This window comes from Carassius gibelio, chromosome B8 (assembly GCF_023724105.1).
Source record: "Carassius gibelio isolate Cgi1373 ecotype wild population from Czech Republic chromosome B8, carGib1.2-hapl.c, whole genome shotgun sequence".
NCBI lineage: Eukaryota > Metazoa > Chordata > Actinopteri > Cypriniformes > Cyprinidae > Carassius > Carassius gibelio.
In genome coordinates, this window is record NC_068403.1 from 6,183,062 (window position 1) to 6,204,532 (window position 21,471).

Genomic DNA, 21,471 nt, shown 5'->3' on the forward strand with positions numbered 1-21,471 from the left:
TACACATGCATATAATTTAAACCAACCTTTTTGGTGTGATTAATTGATTTGATAGTCCTAATTTAAATGTTTGTAAATGATAAATATTAACCATAATAATAGCATAAAACATTATTTGCAAAACATTATTTCTGCAATAGAAGTTCCACTGTAAATAAAATGAAATGCACTTTTTAGCTTTCTACAGTTCTTCAGACATTGTTTGTATTATCTAAAATATGTAATAATGAAAGAGACTCAACTGTAACTGAAACATTTCAAACTAAACTGAAAAGTTATTTGAATATAATAACAATAGTTTTTAAAATAAAGATGGATTCGATGAACTCTAATGACCTTTGTGTGTGTATTTCAGGAGAATAAAGATACAGTGGATGGACAGAGAATCCTGGAGAAAAAAGGTAGTTCAGCGGTAAGTAGGCAAGCCAGCCAGGAGAAAGAGATGAGTCAGGGCTTTCCCTCTCTCCATTTCCCAGAAAGTGAATTAAAAGAGTCCCAGGCGATGGACAGGACACCTCTTTGCCCTACAGACCTGAAACCAGACCTCCCATTGACGAGGGTCGATCAGCTTTCATTAACGCTGAAGCCGTATCCTCAATAGAATCTGGTTTGACAGTTCATTGATTGTGTGTGTGTTTCCAGCTCCTGAAGCTGTCCATACTTTTAGCTCAATAAAGTTTTGGTTATAGTTGTTCTATGGCGTTGTTTATTAGTAACACTGTTTATTAGGTTACAAATGCAGTCCCTCTGGGAACTTCCTTCCTACTCTAAGTAATTTTGGCCACAAAATGGATGAAATTTCATACATCTTCCCCTCTTTTTATCCTTCCGACGAAAACAAAAGAATTTTGTAGTGCTACTGCGGGAAAATGGATGGACAGGATGTTTAGTTGATGTGAAATTGTTGTTTCTATGTATGATTTTCTGTTTTCCTATGTAATGCAGTGATATCTAGACATTTTTCAAAGGGGTGCTTCATGCAAAAATGAAAATTGTTTTCATCTACTCACCCTCCAGTTTCAGTTGTACACTGTATGGGTTTCTTTCTTCTGTTAAGCATAAATGAAGATATTTTGAAGAACATGGGTAACCAAATAATCCTAATTGACTTCAAGGAATAGAAAAAAATACTGTGGAGGTCAGTACGGACCATCAACTGTTTGGTTACACGCATTCTTCAAAATATATTTTGTATTCAGCAGAAGAAAGAAATTCATACCAGAGTTACCAGTTTTTTTGGTGAACTATCCCTTTCAGTGTGGCTTAAGTGTCCAAATACATTTGGGGCCACTGTATAGACTTGTCTAGTCTGCTAAATGTCCATCAGACGTCAAAATAATGCCTGTCTTGTTATATCTGCAGCTGAAAGACTTAAAGAGGCAGCTCCATCTGGAGAGAAAAAGAGCCGATAAACTCCAGGAGCGCCTGCAGGAAATCCTAACCAACACTAAGACTCGCACAGGTTAACACTTTCTCTGTCCCTTCATGTTTCCACTTAAGATTTTGAGACCTAGCCCTCCATCATTATATAAAAGCATTTGTTAGTATTTGAAATAGGGCTTTTTAGAGATGTCAACCACCCTCTCAGGTGATTTAAATTGCTATAGGCTCTGCAGTCACTATTTCATCACACATGGACGGCATGAATGAAAAATTTAAAGCAGGTAAGTAAATATGTGGCGCTGTGCATAAATAAGGCAGCAGATGACGATGGCTCCGCCCCTACTTCAAATTGCTACAAATGAGACAAACCCAAAGCGTGTTCTTACCACCTGAATTGAATTCCAAAGAGCCCATCCGCTTTGTTCTTGCATCAGGTTCCTGTGGGATGTTGAGCAGTTCACTTTCCAGCTTCGGCTCATTACTATAAGTAGTTTTTCCAGAAGGCAGATTGCATGAATGTAGTTTTTCTTTCACGTTACTGTGGTGTTATTTCAAATCGTTGAGAATTTTGGTGAACTTTTTAAAATCCGATTTGAAATAGTGTAAAATGGGTTATGAAATTGTCAAGTAATCAGTGATTTTCACAATACACGTCACAGAAAACATCTTTATGAAGTGTTTTTATAATTTTTTTTGGAGTTTGGAACACTTTTTTTCATTGATTTAGCTGCCGTTTTATGTGACTTCAAGTCAGTTTTATTTGTATAGTGCTTTTCACAATGCTCGTCTTTATAACGTAGATTTAAGAACTTAAGTGTGAATAAAAAAAAAATTACATTTAAAAAAAAAACCTAAGGGTTGTACTGCTCGGAAGCTAGTGATTTTGACAGGACATGAACACAAGACATAATGCCTTTGCCCCATGGTGTTCATAATCAAATCTGAGTGTTTGGACCACACGAGCAACTCAAAAGTCCAGCAGTCGAATACTGGCTCAAAATCAATACACAGCGTCTCAACTTAATAGAAACTTTTTAGGTGTATTCATTTGTTTGTTCCTTAAAAACTTTAACTCCTGGGGGGATGGACCCCACACACACAAGGAGGAAGAGGCGGGTGCGCTAAATATTTGATGGAGCCCCTCTAAAAATGTGCTACAGATCCATGCATACGTGCATTTGCTCTCTGTAGATTGTTGGCAGTGCCAGGGCATTCCTCTTTTGAGCCATTTATAATTTAATGTTTACTAAATATTTAATGGTTACGCTACAGAAAGTTTAGAACCAGACATTTTAAAGTAGGGAGCTTTATCTTTGTCAAATGTTCAGAAGGGTCTAAAAGTCCACACACACTTTCTCAAAGAGAAATTACCGGCATATGTTAGAAATTGATGCAGGGATTTCCATTTAGCATAAAGGCTTGTCATGACAGCAAGCTAGTATTCTTAAACTTATGGAGTTAAGTTACTGTCTTCTAGTGCACCTACAGCGCTTGGTGATTTATGCTCTTAAAATATTCCTCTTTTTGCGTCATGTATGCATTGCAGGTCTGGAGGAGCTGGTGTTGTCTGAGATCAATTCGCCGAGCCGTACGCAGCAGACGGGTGACAGCAGTAGCATCTCCTCCTTCAGCTACAGAGAGATCATGAAAGATGGGGCTTCGGCTCCCAGCACCAGTAAGGTAGAGCCGCCCACTGGGGGCCACAGTTGACGCTTCTTTTTCTCCGTCTCCCAGAAGCATTTCCTTCTTCGAGAAGCTATTAATAAACTCCCGAACAGTGTAAGTTCCAGAAATATACTGTTCCTGTGAAGAACCAGGGGAGAAAATCATGGTTGTTGTGACATGCTGGACCATCTTGAGGGACATGAGTGTGGTTTGGTGAAGAAAAACAGAAACTTTGTGGTGCATTTGAGTAATTATTTCTGTTTGCTAAAGCTATGAAGTTTTAAACTTCGTGATGAAACTTGTACTTCAATGTTTGCGAATAATGCTTCAGACATGAATCATCTAGTTGACTTTCAACTCCCATTTTATGCCATCAGTTTGAAACATAATTCATATCAGGCGTGTTTGAGATTTGTTTAAGGAGAATTGTCATCAGCCTTTCAGTAAAGGGAAGTTTTTTTTTTTGCAGCCAGAGGCAAAATGAGACTCATGGGACGAAAATAGTACACGCAGGGGACTGTGAGTCTGTGGGACGAGTCGACTTTCATTTGATTGGTTCGTCTCCAGCTCCTTGAAATGTCCTGAAACACACTGAGGGACAGAATAGGACCACCACACGTACAAGACTGGTGGAAATCCTTCCTGTGACTTTCATGTGACGTCAAACGACACAATGTAAAGTTACCGCAGTCTCAAAGGGATAGTTCACAAAAACATACAATTATCTCGCTCTAAACCTGCATGACAGTGTAATTTTAATATTGTTCAAATACAATTATAGTACTATTTATTAATATTTTGAATTAACCTTTTTTTTTTTTTGTCTGTTTAGCTTTTAATTTATATTTCAGTTTTAGTTTTTAGTAAAGTTAGTACAATAGTACTGCACTTTCGGTTCTTTAGAACTATTTTTAGCTTTAGTACTTAAACTTAAATTAGTTTCAATTAGTTGTCAAGGCACATTTCTTCATTTTAGTTCTAGGGCATATAAGTCTTTGAGCGCAATTCCATAAAGTGAAAAATTCTGAATGTGATTTACTGACAAGGTGTTCATTAAAGAACACCGGCGCAACATCTTGTTTCCATATTGAACAGCGCAATCTACAAAGAGTAACAGTTTGAACGATTAATTTCCGCTTTTAACAATTATGAAATTGTTCATAATTGTGGCATCCATAATTCTAATTGTGATTAGAAATTTGATTAATTGCGCAGTCTTAACTCTCCTCCCAGAAATTTACTGATAGATAGGGGAAACTCCTACAAAGGCATAATTAAAAAAATGAGTCGCAAAAATAACTGTCCACACCTTTTCAATGCTAATATCCCACTGCGTGTCTTTAGTAAAAACTGACAGTATTTTTTTTAAAGCCAAATGAGGGTTTGCACTGGCGCAAGCCAATTTTATTTCAGCTTTATTTCAATTAACCAAAATAAATTTTTAGTAGCTTAAGTTAACAGTAACAACCCTCATTACGTTTTGGCTTCTGTGGAACATATAACAAGTTTAGGAAATATAATGTTTTTGTCACTACAGTGAATGCTGTTTTTAAACATTCATGTTGGTATTAGCTGGTCTTTTCGTACTTTCAATGAAGTTTTGTTACTCTTTCCACAGTCCAACACCAGCAGCCCTCAGTCCCAGCGTCCTGCTGACCTTTCGGATGATGAGGTCAGTGAGCTCTTCCAGAGACTTGCCGAGGTCCAGCAGGAGAAGTGGATGCTGGAGGAGAAGGTATGACGTTTTAACCAGTATTGTAGTCTCATGTTACTAGGAAAAGATGAATTCTTGTGGAACAGCCCAGGTTTGCAGTACTGCACCAAACCTTCACCCGGCCATGTGGGCTCCATTGGGGGCTGTAAGTGCTGAATTGTGTCTCTTTATCATGAAATATGCACGCAGGTATTGATGTTTTCACATTTTAATCGATCGGTCTTGGTTATTAACTATTGGAGTGGAAATATGTTGTTAGGGCTTTGACAACTTACATCAGTCTTTCTGCTTCAAAGGGACGTGATACCTTAAGCTCTAACATGTCAGTTACATTAGGCATGTTATTTCATAACTCATCTGGATTTCACAAAATGTCATATAGGAAGGTTGTATTTTTAAACTTCAGATTGAATATAAAATAGTTGTTTAAATTAACGTTCAATTAATTTAATTTATTAATGTAATTTATTTATTTAGTTATTAATTATTTTTTCACTCATAAACACTACCATTGAAGTTTGGGGATAGTCAGAATTTTTTTTTTAAAGAAATTAATGCTTTTACTCATCAAGGATGAATTAAACGTTTAGAACATTTTTAAATGAATGCTATTCTTTAGAAATTTCCAATAATCAAAAAATATTTAAAATATTACAATTTCCACAAAAATAAAATATATATTAAGCAGCCCTATATTCACCTTTGATCAAAATATGAAATGTTTCTTGAGCAGGAAATCTGCATATTAGAATGATTTCTGGATGATCATGTGACACTGAAGACTGGAGTAATGATGCTGAAAATTCAGCTTTGCATCACAGAAATAAATTAGATTTTAAAATGTATTCCAATAAAAACAGTTATTTTAAGTTGTAATAATATTTTACAAATTGTTTTTACTGTACATTTGATGAAATAAATGCCGCTTTGATAAGCAGAAGAGACTTCTTTCAAAAACATTTTAAAAAAATCTTACAGACTCAGTACAGACTCGTACTGTTTTATTTTTTTTAAGCTAAAGCGAGTCACAGTGGCAGTGATCACAGTGGCCACACCTGTGTGCTTCCATATCAGGTTTATCACACACTTTGTGTGTGTAGCAGTTTATTTCAGGTCTTATCTTTGTGCACTCTGTTCAGGTGAAACACTTGGAGGTCAGCTGTGCCTCAATGGCCGATGACATCTGTAAAAAGACTGCCATTATTGAGACGTACGTCATGGACAGCCGAAGAGGTGAGTGACTTTCTCTCTCTCTCCCTCTTTATCATTGTTCACAGCCTCAGACATGCTTGTTTTCTGAAAGCACCTGATGTGTAGGTTTACAGATGAGGTCATGTGATCCGTGATACTGATTGTGATTTTATTCGAAGGAGTATCAACATGTGGTTGTCACTTTGTTGTGTCAACGTGGATAAAGATCCTACACTATTCAACAGTACAGATTTGTTAAAAATGAAAGGCTGTTTAGGCTGATGCAGATATAATTTTCCCCTCTTATTTTACAGTATGTTTTTTTGTTTTATTTTTATAGCGGCACTCATACTTGAATAGAATACAGCTAAATGTTTTATTTAGATATTCTTAAAAAAAAGCACTTTGCAGCTGAAAATAATATTACATTTTTTTTTTTATTAAGGGCGATATGAGTGCAGACTACTGTGTTTTATTCTTATGTTGCTCTTTATTGGATTTAAAAGTGAATGTCGCGACATTTGCCAAGTATGGTAACCCATACTCGGAATTGGTGCTCACCATTTAACCCAAGTGCGAGCACGCACGCACGCACACACACACACACACACACACACACACACACACACACACACACACACACACACACACCCAGAGCAGTGGGCAGCTATTTGCTCCAGTGCCCAGGGATTTTGCACAATTGCACAATTAGGGGATCAGTGCCTTGCTCAAGGGCACTTCAGCCATGGGTATTGAGTGTGGAAGAGAACGCTGTTCATTCACTCACCCCCACCGACAACTCCTGCCAGCACTGACACTCGAACCTCCAACTCTCTAACCATTAGGCCACAGCTGCCACTTATTTTACTTTAGTTAACGAATTTTATTTTTCATATGTATTTTTTTAGTGCTACATGTCTTTCTGAAACGGATGGTTTTACAATTTTCTGTAGTGACGGAATGGTCAATAGGTTAACTTTGATTGAATGTTGCCTTAAATTTATTATTATTTTTTTTATTGGTTTAAAATTATTATCATAGATGTTGCACAGAAAGTTATCTATAAACTCTCTTTCTATGAACTCTGTCTAGCACTCTTTCTTTGTGAAATTCCAGTAAAATTCACTTTTCCTGTGGACCAAATACTGTTCTGACACATCGTGACCCGTTTTTAGAATTTGGAACCATCCGGATCAAATTTTGACAGCTTGGTTTGCTTGTGTGCATGAAAACAGTCAAACTCGATAATATTGGCAGGGATTCTCTCATAGAAGTTTGGCCTAAAGCACTGGATTTGTGCACTCAAACTCACAAAGAAAAAACTCCCATGAGAAAATAGCACTGGTACTTTTCAACTGCCAAAGAGCCTTAAACTGGAAGCTCATCCTTAGAAACTTTAGATTTATGTAAAATTTGTGTGAATTTTATATTTGTGATACTTGCGTTTCAATTTGTTAATATTGCTTAATGCATCGTGAGCTAACAATGAATAATACTTTCAATCCATTAATCCATCTTAATGTTATTTCATACTAATACATTTTAACATTTCAAGTTTTATAAATTAACATTAGCCAGCGTATTATGAACAAACATGAATTAGCAAAAATGCTTTTGTGTATCCTGCAATCTGTATCCTGTATCTTATTTATTTATTTATTTATTGCCTCATTTAAAGCAAGGCTTCTTTTGTGTTTCCCTACAAACAGAGTGGAGGTGGTAATGTTGCGTCTGCCCCCCCCCCCATGTGTTCTCCTGTTTTAATTTCATGACTGACTGATTTAACATTTAATGGCAGACTAGATTCCGTTAAGGTTGGTGTCGTCTAATTGTAAATATTGTGCTATAAAAGTTTAAGATCTCTGCTCTTTTGGGTTGTCGGTAGAGCTTACAAAACAAGCGTGATCATGTAAAGACACTTTTTTTTGCCCATTATAGATATCTGTAGAGAGGTGAAGGTTGAGAATGTTGTTTGGTAACAATGTTATAGTATAAACTCTGAAAAAATCTGATGTATGTGCCCACATTCCATTTATACTATTCATCGCAGCCCAATTAGATTTTTAATGTGGCTGCAAATCTCCTGTTTAACCGTTTCCATCTGGTTCAGATCTAACCAGGATAGTCTTTCTGAATAGCATTGGAAACGATCCTTCATTTCGTAGAAAAATTGAGGATAGACTCAGAGAAATTAAAAAATGGGGAAGTGGAGACTCCATAGAAAAATGAAGAAAGGATGCAGAAGGTAGCAGCACTAGATGAGAGCTGACATTATCAGGATGTAAATGATTCAGAATGCCGACATGCCTCAGTGAACCCAACACTCATCCTCAATAATGCAGCGAAAAGACTGAGCACCCCTCTTGTCTCCTCTCCTCTGTCCTCTCTCCCCTCCCTCTCTTTTATCCCTACACCAGTGCGGCTTGCCGTAAATTCATGCCAGTGATATAACAAATGAAACGGTGCAACATTTTATCCCAGACGTAGCCTTTTGAGTCAGTAGCGGTTTCCGTTGTCGCCAACGTGTTGAGGAAATGGCAAGTCAAGGAGCCCTCAGATAAGCCAGATGTATGCCAGCTTGGGGTATTGTTGACCCTTCATTTGCCAGAACTTTTTGCAATATTCCTCCGTTCCAAGTGGGGTTTGAATAGAAGGTGCTGCGGATTACACAAAAGTTATCCCAGATGTCTGGCTTGTGACATTGGATCAGTCCCACAAACCCCAGGATGTATGCCACCTTGGGGGTATTGTTGACCCTTCACTTGCCAGATATTACCGCAACATTTTTGTTAAATCGTGAATTGCATAGAAAGTTCTATAAAAGACACAATAGTTTTTTTTTTTTAACGTTTGGTTGGCGTCATTATGCAAATGAGTCCCACAGCTCATATTCAGGATATTTCAGGGCACATGCTCCTGGCAATGCAACCCTAGGATCATCCCGTGTTCGTTAAGACAAATGCTGAAAACGTCATCCACGATTGGCAATATAAATGTTGTAAATTATGTTTTTGTAGTACTCTGCATGTGTGCTGTAAGATAGCTGTAGGATGGTTTATTTACGCAGCCTCCACTAACCAGCCATTCAGCAACATGCCGCAGTCATGTGTGCATGGCCTACACGCCGCCTAAGTGCTACTGGAAGGAGTCAGCTTGGGTGAGACACCACTGCAGTCCGGAAACCCTCTGCCTGCCGACTTGCACCCTTTTTTAGACCTCTACCGAAGCGTGAAGTAAGCTAACCTCTCAGTGTACTCCAGCTTCTTCCTGCTGCATCATTTAAGGAAGAAACTATCCTTATCGTGTGCCCTATAGCTCCAGAACCCACTGAGATAATGGGAGTGAATTTGAGTCACAGCAGAATTATTTTTCTTCCCTCTACAAGCTAATTTGATCCACTTTGGAGCGAATTACACCACTGGGAGTGGGTTCTAATGGGCACTCTGCTTGCAGAGGTTTCAAGAACTAATATGTGAAGAACAGATCATCAATATCCACATAGATCCCTCGAAAGAAGGGGTCACATCTGTAACTGGGAAAAACACATGGCTGCAAACAGGAAGAATTCTTGTTGTTGAGATTAAATTGCCTGTTCTGCCCCTGGCAGAGGTTTCAGTTAAGTGCTGTGTCTCCAGTGAGAGATGGCTGAGAGGTTGCAGCCGCTGTGCTGGATCTGCCAGTTTGACTGATTCAAGATTGCTGACTCCTGCACCGGCCTGAGGAGATTCCCAATGAGGCTTGCTAAGAAGTGGCCAGCGTTTCTGTGGGATTCACATGGTAATTGTATGCTTGCTGTTATCTTGCATTGGTGCTTCAAAGCCTGAAGAGGACATTTTTCAAGGCCAAGCTCTGGTTGGTGTGATATTCCACTTGAACTATGTTCACTTATCTTTTTCTTCTCACATGCAGTAGGAGATTTTCGCTCTAAATCCACTGTTAAGTACTAGAGTAGTGCAGAGTTCAGAATTGAAGAATTGGCTTCCATCAAATTCGTGAGTTAAAATTTGAATTCAGTTAGTTCAACCAAATCTGAGAGCTTTCTGACCTTGCATAGTCATAAACACCCATCAAAGACTGACATAGAAGAGAAGAAATGTATGAATAAAGCTGTTATTTTTGGGGGGTTTTAGCGCACAAAAAATATTCTTGTGGCTTCATAAATCTATGGTTGAACTACTGATACCGTATGAACTATTACAATGATGTCCTTACCACTATTTATTTAAGTGTGGTTGTTGTTTTTGCTGTCTATGGAGGGTCAGAAAGCTCTCGGATTTCATCAAAAATATCTTAATTTGTGTTCTGAAGATGAATGAAGGTCGGGGATTGGAACGACATGAGGATGAGTAGTTAATAACAGAATAATTTTTTTTTGAGTGAACTTAAATCTACTTTACTACATTCAAAATATATTGATACCTAAATTAAAATAACTTTCAGAGTAACCAAATTGGAATTTAAAAGGCTTTTTCAATGAAGTTCTTAATGTTACACAACCCTGTCAAATCCCTCTATATTCTCTGCAGGTTGTGACCTCAGCACTGTTCTGATGTAGTCCAGCCGAGCGTGTGATCAGGGATCCCCTGAGTCGTGAGTCAGGAACATCTGCGTGCCTTCAGTCTACCTTATATCCAGCATCTTTGTTTGCTTCCGTGACTTGGCTTCTTAGGTTCACATGCCCTGCTGGTCCGTCTGTGAGATCGCCTGGTGCCATTCCACACCTTTGAAAGTCATCGCCCTGGCATTTTCCAGCCGTTAGAGCAGGGAGTCCTCTTTGTAAATCTCCTTTGTGGATTTATCAAAGTGTCTCCATAGAGTGCTCGCCCCCTATGCTCCAGCAAATTAGAATTAATGACACTGATAAAAATAGAAGAACTACTGGTTACACACAGGTGTGCATTTTTCCATTTGCAATGTTATTAGCACAAACATTGATGTAGCCAGCGAAGGATTTGCTCATCTTGTTCCCTAAAGAGTCATATGCATTAACTTCAGTGCGAGTTGTTTTTACTGGGAGGGAATTACGCCGTGGTGAAAGGAGATGTAGATGAAGCCTGTGATTTCCCTACTGCAGATGTTAATAGAATTCTAATGAAGAAGTTCATTGGTTGTAATGGGCTATTTGTCTTCTATGCTAAGCAGTGGATGTTGATAAGGACACAGGACAAGTTTAGAAAAAAAAAAAAAGGTTCAGTACTGCGACATGGAATTGCAAACTTTATCCATTCTCCTTTCCATTATAGTAACATCAGATGTATTACAGTTATAATTTTAGTTTAGCAATTTGTCCTTTCAATTTGGTGTAGTTTGTTTTCAAATGGTTTAGTTTCAGTTTTTATGTATGTTAAGTTGTTGCATTTGAAATATTTGACTGCTATCCAGTGGCACTTTCTTGTTTTATGTAGGCGTTATGTTGCAGACTCTAGTTTTAAAAGATACCATTTATAAACCTCTAAAATTAATTTATGACCATTTTATTATTTTATATCTTTTTTTATTAGTTTGGTTCTGGGTCATGAAAATATGTATCGTAAAGTTAATTTAATTAGTAATATTGATTTTTACTTAATTTTTTATTACTTTTATAATTTTTATTCAAGGATGTTTTTAAGCTATAAGTTTCATTTTTATCAAACTCTGTTTCCATTAATTTTCTGGATTATATTTTAATGGTTGCGTTAAATTTTAATAATCAAAACCATCTCTAATTATTTATTATTTTATTGTAATTATTTTAACTTTTAGGTTTCTATTTGTATATGATATGATGATAGTTTTTTCTTTTAAGAAACCGTAAAATGCTCATGTTCATGTACACATATATTAAGGGAGCAGCATGCTTCAGTATGTGTGTAGTTAATAGTGTTTTGCTGTATAATATTCACATACTTATCCAAACAAAATATGGCAAATTCTGTAACATTCCTTGTTATACAGTAAATTGTTTTAGTGACTGGATTCCGCGTTTCCTGTGTTTCCCGTGTTTTCTGCATCATCAAAATCATAGCACACAGCGATACTTTATATGTCTGGCATTTTAGAGCTGGAAATATTCACCGGCTATAGTGTTCATCTAATGCTTCTGTGGTAAGCTGACAAGTTTAATTATCTTATAGTCCAGATAAAGAGCAAAGACTGCGCTTTGCACCTTGTGATGTTTATGGTCAGGCTTCAGGGGCCAGGCAAATGTCATTCATGGCCTTCAACACTTAAAGCTATGCATTCAAAGGTTGAGCAGGCCTCTGGGGGGAGAAGTTAACATCTCAATTAGCTATGGTGCATCACGTTCTACTTCATTTTCATGGCTCTGGGCTATGGCATCGGCTCTCCGTGACTAGCAATGCTCGTGTGCTGCGCTAATGTTGAACACGTGTGAGGCTCTACTGTTAGCCACACATATACGCTATTCTTGAGCCAATCTAATAAGGTTAAAGAGGCGTGAGATTGCTAGTGCTTAGCTTGATATACTGATGTAACAATACATTAAGCTCCTCCGCTAACTATGACATGGCCTGTCATGAGAACAGGTCACAGTCGCTTGAGCAACTCAATGTTTTAAGAATCCAGGTTACTCTGCACCACTTGATATGCATAATACTGTTCCTGAAACGTATATAATCGGTTCTTTTTTGTTACTGAAGTGGCAGCTATAGCCAGGGAAATTAAACTTTTGAAAAATGTAATTGTATTTTTTTTATTATACCTGTAGTTTCTTATTTCAGCTTAGTTTTTGCACTTTTTTCATTCAGTTGCTTAGTTTTGGTTTTTCTTTAGCAAATATCTGCTCCTGTCCCCCTGCTTTTCGCATCATTGCAGTCTGAACCACTTACCATACAGCATAAATTAATATTCTTATAAAAAAAATAAACACAACATACAGCATTAATTACAAAAAATAAATACAAAACACGTTCTTATACATTTTGTTTTCAATTTTTTTTTTTTGTATTGTATTTTATATTTATGATTTTATATAGTTTTTTTTTTATTTAAGGGTAATAAAAAAATTTTATGTTAGTTTTGGAATCATAAAATGTTTAAAAAATGTTTGTTTGTTTTTTTACATTTATTTTAAATGAATTTATTTGTTAAATTATTTTTATTTGAATTTAGTAGCACTAGCTATAGCCCATTGTCTTTCTTTCCCCATAATAAAACATGTATTTGCTTCCACAGAGATTTTATTGTGAACTGCATTTAAACACCCGCAGGTAGTGGCACATTTCCCATGTGCTCCATCATCAGACCACAGGTGTAAGAGGTTATTTGACAGCACCGTTTAGGGACACGCTGCTGAGCTGACCTTGAATGTCTCCACTCACCCAGATGAAGTGAAAACCGAGAGAGAAGCATCCCGATCGAACTTATTGCTTTTGCCCTTGACATGCAGAGTCTGGCCAGCTCGATTCCCTGTCCTCCCTCAGAAGAAAAACTCCACTAAACTATCTGACAGTTCACTATTAACCTGACGATATCTTAGTAGCCTGACTTTAAGCAGGCAACCCAGTACCTCAGCTCTTCCTTCCACTCACTCGCATTCATTAATCATCAAGCAAGCAACATCTTTCATTTTTTAACACACCACCTTGTCCAGTTACAACCCCAGACCGATGTCCCCTGCTTACTGTTACTTCTGTGGTTGCGTGTTACTCTCATGAACCCTGTCAGCAGACCTTGTCAGTGCTGCCTTTAACTTGACTCCATCCTTACTGTCAGCCTCTCTACCTTAACCAGGGTTTGAATTTCCTGAAAGCTAGAATTCATTCTCGACAGCTCTCGTGAATGTGCAGCGGTGTTTATTTGCCAGCTTTAAGACTTGCACGGCTTTTCGTCATTGCTGCGGATGATTGCACTCGAGGTGCTCGTAAATGTTGTGGCGTGCGAGGCGAGAGCTGTTCGAAATGCTTTCCTCCAAACGCAAGCACTCCGTATTCACTCAGCAGACACTAATGGCCCCCTGATAGAGATCATCTTTATTCATGGATGTTGAGAAATTACTGGGAAAAACATGGTTAAAAAGCACAGGCCGGGGTGTTAGAAGGTTTGCCGTCTCTAAAATCGCACCTTTCTGCTCTCTCTGTCTCTCAGATGTATCCGGAGGAGGTGCAGTGGCCCATGGTGCTCAGGGTGAACGAGGAGGTTTGAGTTCTGTGCTGAGGGACTTGGTAAAACCTGGAGACGAGAACCTGCGTGAGATGAACAAAAAGCTGCAGAATATGCTGGAGGAGCAACTGACAAAGAACATGCACCTACAGAAGGTAAAGAGAGGGAAGGCCAGCCGTGTGGGGTGGGAAAGACAAGCTTTAATGATCAAGGTCAGTTTAGGTTGAATATAAAACTTTCTTTTGAAAGACGAGTTTAGGCCCACACAGAAACTGCCTATAGACCTACAAGAAAGCTCAGTAGATATCAGAATTTGTACATTACAACAAAATAAAATAAAAAAATCTGCTTCTGTCTCACTATATATTTTTAAGTTTTCCTCATCATTGCAGGGCTTCAAAGATAGCGCTCTTGTCATTTGTACATTTCTAAAGTTTTTCACTTCTTTTTATATCCTTTATTTTCTTCAACTAAGTTATACATCGTTTTGTTTTATTTTAATTTTAATTTTGTTTTGTTTTTATTTCTTTTTTTTCATTTAATAGTTTTATTTTGTAGACGTTTATATTTCCTTTAAAATGTAAGGCTAAAGTTTAATGGAAATACTTAAAATATATTAAGTAAGATTAGAATAACAGTCTCTAACGCTCAGCAAGGCTGTATTTATTTAATAAAAGTACAGTAAAAATGCCACTATTAATATTATTAATATATTGAAATAATATTACAATATAGAGGAATTATTTTCCATTTTAATATTTTAAATTGTAATTTCTCTCATTTTTATTATTATAATTTGAACCTGCAGTGTCCAGTTAAAGTTTTGATATTATTTTATTTTATTATTTTATAGTCTTTTCAAATTTAAGGTTAAAGTTGAAAATATTTGTATTTTTGTACCTACTTGCTGTTCACACTTTTTGTATCTGCAATTTGAAAAAGCAAACGCTGTTTAAGCAAAAGATCAAATTTAAATACTTTGTTGCAATACTCCATTTTACACATTATGCCAAATTTTTCTCAAAGTGCAAGTGCAAAAAAAAGTGCAGATGTCAAGTGAGTTCTATTAGCAATGGCCAAGTTCCTTGGCATATCTTTCATTTGATTCAGACTTTCATTTGATGCTTCATGGGGAATAAAGAGCTGAACCGTGTTGAGCAATGACTCATTCAGGTGAGTAGAGGTGAAGTGACCATGAGTTTTCCACCTGCAGTTGCTCTTACAGCGTGATCGGCAGACTGTGTGATCATACGTTTGTGTGTGTGTGTGTGTGTGTGTGTGTAGGTGGCTTCCTGTCATATGGTCCTGAGACTCCACTGAGAGGTCTTATTCATCAGCAAGCAGAGGGTGGGCGTGTTGTTAATGCTAAAACGTTTCTAGGAGCAGGAATAGAAAGTGCACGTCAGGCAGCCAGCAGGGTGATGCGTTTGATGGGATTTACACCGTCACACAGATTGACTAATGACAATTAACCTCTCACACCCCTCTTGATATTTCCAGAGCCGCACATAGTTAATGGCTGGTTTGTTGCTGTAGTGAAGCCATGTGTTGGTTTGTTTGAATTATATTAAAAACTATATGTGCTGTAATATTATAGTCTCTTATGCTCACCAAGCCGCATTTATCTGCTAAAAATACAGTAAAAACAGTCATACTGTGAAATATTATATATTTTTTTTCTATTTGAATACATATCAAAATATAACTATTCCTGTCCTTTCCATCTTTGGATAAAAGCGTCTGCTAAAATGCATATGCGTATGGTATATATCACAATGTGTTTTTCTTGACTGAAAATGAAACCCAAAAGTGTCTTAAAGATAACATAACCATAACATATAGTAATAAATATCTATTTTTGTATAATCAAGTGATTCAAAAGGGTCATATGATACATGCATGCAGATATGTGCATACAGAAGATCTGTAAAGTTGCAAAGACTAAAGTCTCAAATCCAAGTTCCTCATCAAATTAAAGACTCTGCCCCCCCCCCCCCCCCAAAAAAAATATGGCTCATTCAAACACACCCCCACGTCTATGTCATTATGTGGAAATATTTGCGTAATGCTGCCATGCTGCAAATGTTCACACAAAGAAAGAAAGCGTGGTTTCAGTAAAACCAGTTAGTGTTGATGTTAGGTGTTTTGCCAATCATAATGCACTGGGTCAGTTGGCCAATCAGAGCAGACTGTGCTTGTTGGAAGGAGGGACTTTGTAGAAAACAGAGGTTGCAGCACAGAGGACCTACAATAATGTAGAGTATTTGAAAAATAATGTGTTTTTTGAACATTAAAGCATGTCAACATATTCTGTTGAACCAAATAAGCAAAATAATGATCTTTAAAAAAGCATCGTATGACCCCTTTAAATAAATAAGAATTGGAAGGTACTTCATGTTATTCCTCTCTGTTTAAATGGAAGTGGATGGATACAAACCAGAAGACTATTCATATAAAAAAACAGCATCTTCACGTTATGTAAGCCTCGAGTTAAAAACAAAGACTCGCAAAAGTAATACATTATACATTTGATTGGATGAGCCACATTCAGAGACGTTATATATGCACACCTGCCACTTCACATTCGTTGAATTCTTTATTAATGCACCAATGTGTGATGCATGGTGCTCTGTTTTGTAAATGCAAATAAAATCCTAACTGAGGGGGCGTTTGAGCCGATGTGAGGCCTGGAGACAGTCTGGATGTTGGCGGAGTGCATCTTGTGTATGTGTGTGTATTGGTGCCCAGGGGGAGTTGTAGGTTACAAAAACACCCTGCCGTAACCTTGGCAGAGATAAAACGATGCAAACTAAGACCAAGATGGAGTGACGATCCCTCTGCAAAGCTTAACCATAACTAAGAACAGAAAATTTGCTGCAATGTAAACCTTTCTAAATCGACAATTCTAAATGAACAAACATCTTAAGCATCTTATGAAGGATCTAGTCTGGTCAACCTTAGTACTGGTCATGTTTGCAATTTAACACTTAAAATATGTTTGTTATGTGCACACATGTAAACACTCAGACTCAACTGTAGTTGGAAGAGGAATAGTTTTATTGGATTATTATCATTACTAAATGTAGTAACTTCATAGTGGTGTTTCATAGCTAAAAGCCTTAACAATATATATATCATGATGATAATTGAATTTTTAGCCATCCTCATGCTTTGGATTACATGCACTTAAACGTGTTGAATGCTGCAGCTTGTGTTGTTGTGGGTGGTGTTCGATACAGAAACGCACTGGAAAACGATCCTGCAGTGAACGCCCATGATGCATCTAGCTCATTAACAGCAGATTAAGGATTCGTTTTTCCTGCAGACAAGATGAGAAAAATCTGGAGATGCTTAATATCTACAGCAGATCAAGACATTCTACAAAGCTTCCTGTTTTTCTCTCTGTCTCTCATGGTGTTCATCACACCATCAAAACCCTTGTTAAGTGCTTTTGAAGTTTATATCACACTGATGCCACTTTACAAGGCAAAAGACACCAAGATACATTTGTCCCCAGGGTTCAGTTGCATTAACATAGCACTGTTAAGACTGTGTTTTATGAGCTAATTTGATTAAATGAGCAGTTAGCCAAGAGGTAATCCGTTTTAATTTTTGGATTCAGATTAGGTCAATCAACCTTTTTTGCCTTTAGAAAGTTATAAGCAGTATTGAGGAAAACAAATTAGTTGACTTACTTAAAACTAGTCTTAGCAGTTTATGCAACCAGCCTGATCATTTTAAAAGGCTGGAAGTTATGATACAAGTCTTTTGAAACATAATTTTTTTTAAATAAACATTTTCATGAGTTATTCACCCAACCACAGCCCAGTTTTAATTTTAATTGCATCATTTTCATTTTGTTAGACTTTTAAAAATAATTTTCAATAATCTCAGTGATTATAATCATTACTGTAATACAGTATTTTTACAGTAACAATCTGTTGTAACATTTGTTTGACTTTTTTTCCCCAATTACCATTATTATATTAAAAATTATATACTCAGTTTTAATTATCATTAGATTGTCATTGCCAAAATAAAGCAATAAGCCCCAAGAACCCTTGGTTTACATTGAATTTATAACAGTTAAGGGGCGTTGTTAGGCTAGATGCAAAGCAGAGTTACTAAAACCAAAGACTATAGAATATCCAAGACGTGTCCCTCATATGGTTTTCAATGGGGAAAAATGCAACGCTCAACATGGACACTCAATTGCAGGAAGCCCCGCCTTTTGAATGAAAGAGCCAATCGCTAATCAGTAAAGTTAGCGTGTCGCTGCAGCTGCCATTACAAGTCCCGGTTGCTATAGAAATAGCGTTCTGAGACGTGTGCTTTTTATAATGCTATTTGAGCAAAGGAAACAACGTTTATGACACAGTTGATGTCAGATTTCCTTGGTGATTTCAAATATGAAATTTAATCATAAGCATAAGTTTTGGAGAATTTGATGTTTCCCCATACAAAGAGATAGGAGCTGCACTTGCATGCCCGAGAGGCGTTTGAAAGATGGCCACTGAGTCACATGACTTGTCTTAAAGAGACTTTGCTAAAACCCCCTTATACGTTCACCGTAAACCATGGCTTCACGGGACTTATAGCTTTTGTAAAACGGTTATTCCATATACATAGGAAGATTTCACAAAATAAAACAGAGCAAATAAAGTGTAATGATTTTAATAAAAACAGTATTGTTCCACCAAACACATTTGCTGTAGTGCCTCAGAATCGGTTGTGGTTGCAACAAAGTTGTTGCCAAGCAACACAGAAATGATAACAAATGTGTAAGATTGTATTGACTCAGCCAATCAGAATCAACGACTGGAACTATCTGTTTTATAATACAGTATTTTTACAGCAAGTTTTATTTAAGTAAATTAAATTTACATTAAGCAGTGCGACATGCTACTATGATATATAAATATTTTCAATTTAAGTTAGTCATTTTTCTTTTTTTTCAGTATTGTAATGAGAATTGGGAAGGATGTGCATCATTTCAGTTAGAAATAATAAAAAAGGTTTACTTTAAACAAAATAAACTGTATAATTTTAGATGTACTTTATATAATTGAGATAGATCTCTTTTAATTTTGGGGGGAATTTTAGCATGCTTTTTCAGATCAAACTATCAATGGGGAAGCCATAACTACAGACCAAAATGGCCACCGTCTACTGTTGTGGACTTTGGAAGTCTTTTTCTAATCCAGCGAGCAACCACCTCATGAATATTTACTGGCAGTTGGGGCCGCCAGCCCAGAAACAAACAGCCCACTTAATATTTGATGGCTTTTTTGCTTTAGAGTGAGCACACGGTGCATTGCCTCTGCTGTTGTGTGTGTGAGTGTGTGTTTTCTTTGTGAGAGAATGAGAGTATAATACCATGTAAGATTGCAGCTGAACTTGGCCTTTCTGCCTAATGGGTCCTTCGCTCCTTTCTTCTTTTTAAAACCCACATATTCGGCAGAATATTCTGGGCTGCTTTCAAACTAATGTGTAAAGCTTAGCAGGAGGGAGGAACTGTAAATAAACATTTACAGTAAGCAACTAACACATATTTTCAATGTTGTACTCTTCATTAGAATCACGTTTAAATTCTTGGTCTGTCTTGCAGGATCTGGAAGTTCTGTCTCAGGAGATTGTGCGTTTGAGCAAAGACGCCACCCCTGTGGAAAACTCCAAAGCCATGGGATAGAACTGGACAGCGTTCATCCGATGATTCAGTACCCTTCTCTTTCTCTTTCTCTCATCTCTTCACGGCTAAAAGGAGGAAACTACATCCATCTCGTACAAAGACCTCCAGCAATCTCAGATGTTCCAGGAGCACAGAGGGTCAAAACAGATCAAGTCCATCTGTGATTTACTTACTACTGAATGTAATGTAACACTTTATATGTTTGTTTGTCTGGGACGGGAAAGTACTGTTAGAAAAGGGTCCGTCGAGCAAACCCTGGCTGCTTGACATCCGTGAGTGCTCGGGACTGTGGCATGGCCTTGGTGGTCCAAACAGGACCATTCTACCCACCACTAATTCCCCTGTTCAGGAACGCGTCTGTCTAAAGTTGGCGTCCTCAAACTGCTCTCATTGTTGTATTGCCTGTTTTGTATATTTGATTCCCTAAAGACACTTAAGCTGTATGTGTGAATGTGTGTATATATGGGGCATATTTATTCGTGCCAGGAAATCCAAATATCATCATGTCTAAATCTTTAAAGTACGCTGCTCGTATCTGAAAGAAACTGGTAAAAATGTCAAGTTCTGCAGTTTGTTATATAAAAAAATATATATTCATGAAGATTTCCAGCAACAGCAAGAGAGTGTGTATTTAACTGCTGCGATAATTATTATCGGAGCATTTTTGTGGGGCTCTCAAAATGTTCCCGTGATGGAAAGCAGCTCCCTGGACTCCCCTCGTTAAGCAGCAATCTCTCGGCAGCTTAACGACTCAATTTGACTCCTCTCTGTCTGTCTCAGAACTGACGGCGCTGTTGGGGAACGGACTAGTTTCTCACAGCACACACTTGACTCCCATGGGAGGCTAGCCGGCTGTTCTGGTGTGTAACAACAGTTTGTTTTGTGCACGTCGACGTCATAACATTTTTTGGTGAATGTTGCGACGTGATTCCGCTTTTATGAATTCAGTTTTTGCGAACATTGAAAATTCTGGTGCAAACACAAATATTTTATTTGGAGAGTGCAACATTAATTTAATCATTGGTCCTCATCGATGTTTTGGATCCATTGTGTCTTGTTTTTCCAGTTGTTTTCCAACGAATTACATATCTTAGAAAAGACGGCATTTCATTTAACACAAATGAAAGCTCTTCGAGTTGGCGAAATATCAGCCTCTTTTTCATTCGTCAAATTAAATACGGCATATGCTCCATTGATTATTTTAGGTGCAATGAATACTGATTGCACAACAGAACATAGTAGATTGAACATTTCACCTGAGATTATGGATTTAGTGTCCACCTTATTCCTCAACAGTTCTATATTGATTTATATATTCACCTTGGCAAAATTATGTTTTATTATTTGTGAAATGTGAACGATTTGCAGATCATTGCAAAGCTTTAAGCTTTAATACGACAGTGGTTTATTTCCATGTTCTTGGCACATGAGCGTGATGTTCGTGCATGGTCGTTAAATGCCTGTCAAATCCCTGTCTCTGGCTTCTTTAGGAAATCCTGACGGAATGCTTTTCCATATTCTTTTCGTTTATACCATACAGTAGGAAAACGATATTCTTTAATTTCCACAATTGAGGAAACTTAGATGATTGCATTCAAAAGAATGAAGGATGTTTGCCTTTGAAGCTCAGAGTTGATTAATTTTTTTTGCCTTTTAATCTTCTAATCTAATATCTGCCAAACTTCTTTAATCAAGATCATCTTTTAATCATCACTAACTACATGTC

General features: G+C 37.3%; 1 protein-coding gene across 4 annotated transcripts in view; it reads left to right on the forward strand.

Moving 5' to 3' along the window:
* The window catches only part of LOC127962954 (GRIP1-associated protein 1), a 39,151-nt gene extending 18,805 nt beyond the window's left edge, over positions 1 to 20,346 (forward strand). For 2 of the 4 annotated variants that reach the window (XM_052562572.1, XM_052562573.1), the window contains 7 exons: positions 356 to 412; positions 1,363 to 1,462; positions 2,930 to 3,063; positions 4,667 to 4,783; positions 5,902 to 5,995; positions 14,042 to 14,211; positions 19,665 to 20,346. In XM_052562572.1, coding sequence (XP_052418532.1) covers positions 356 to 412; positions 1,363 to 1,462; positions 2,930 to 3,063; positions 4,667 to 4,783; positions 5,902 to 5,995; positions 14,042 to 14,211; positions 19,665 to 19,745 — 753 coding nt within the window. In that variant the 3' untranslated portion in view covers positions 19,746 to 20,346. Of the gene's footprint in view, positions 1 to 355; positions 413 to 1,362; positions 1,463 to 2,929; positions 3,064 to 4,666; positions 4,784 to 5,901; positions 5,996 to 14,041; positions 14,212 to 15,166; positions 15,230 to 15,340; positions 16,050 to 19,664 lie in introns of those variants that run through there. The other 2 variants (XR_008154703.1, XR_008154704.1) reach the window with 2 other exon arrangements.
* The last annotated feature ends 1,125 nt before the right edge of the window (positions 20,347 to 21,471 follow it).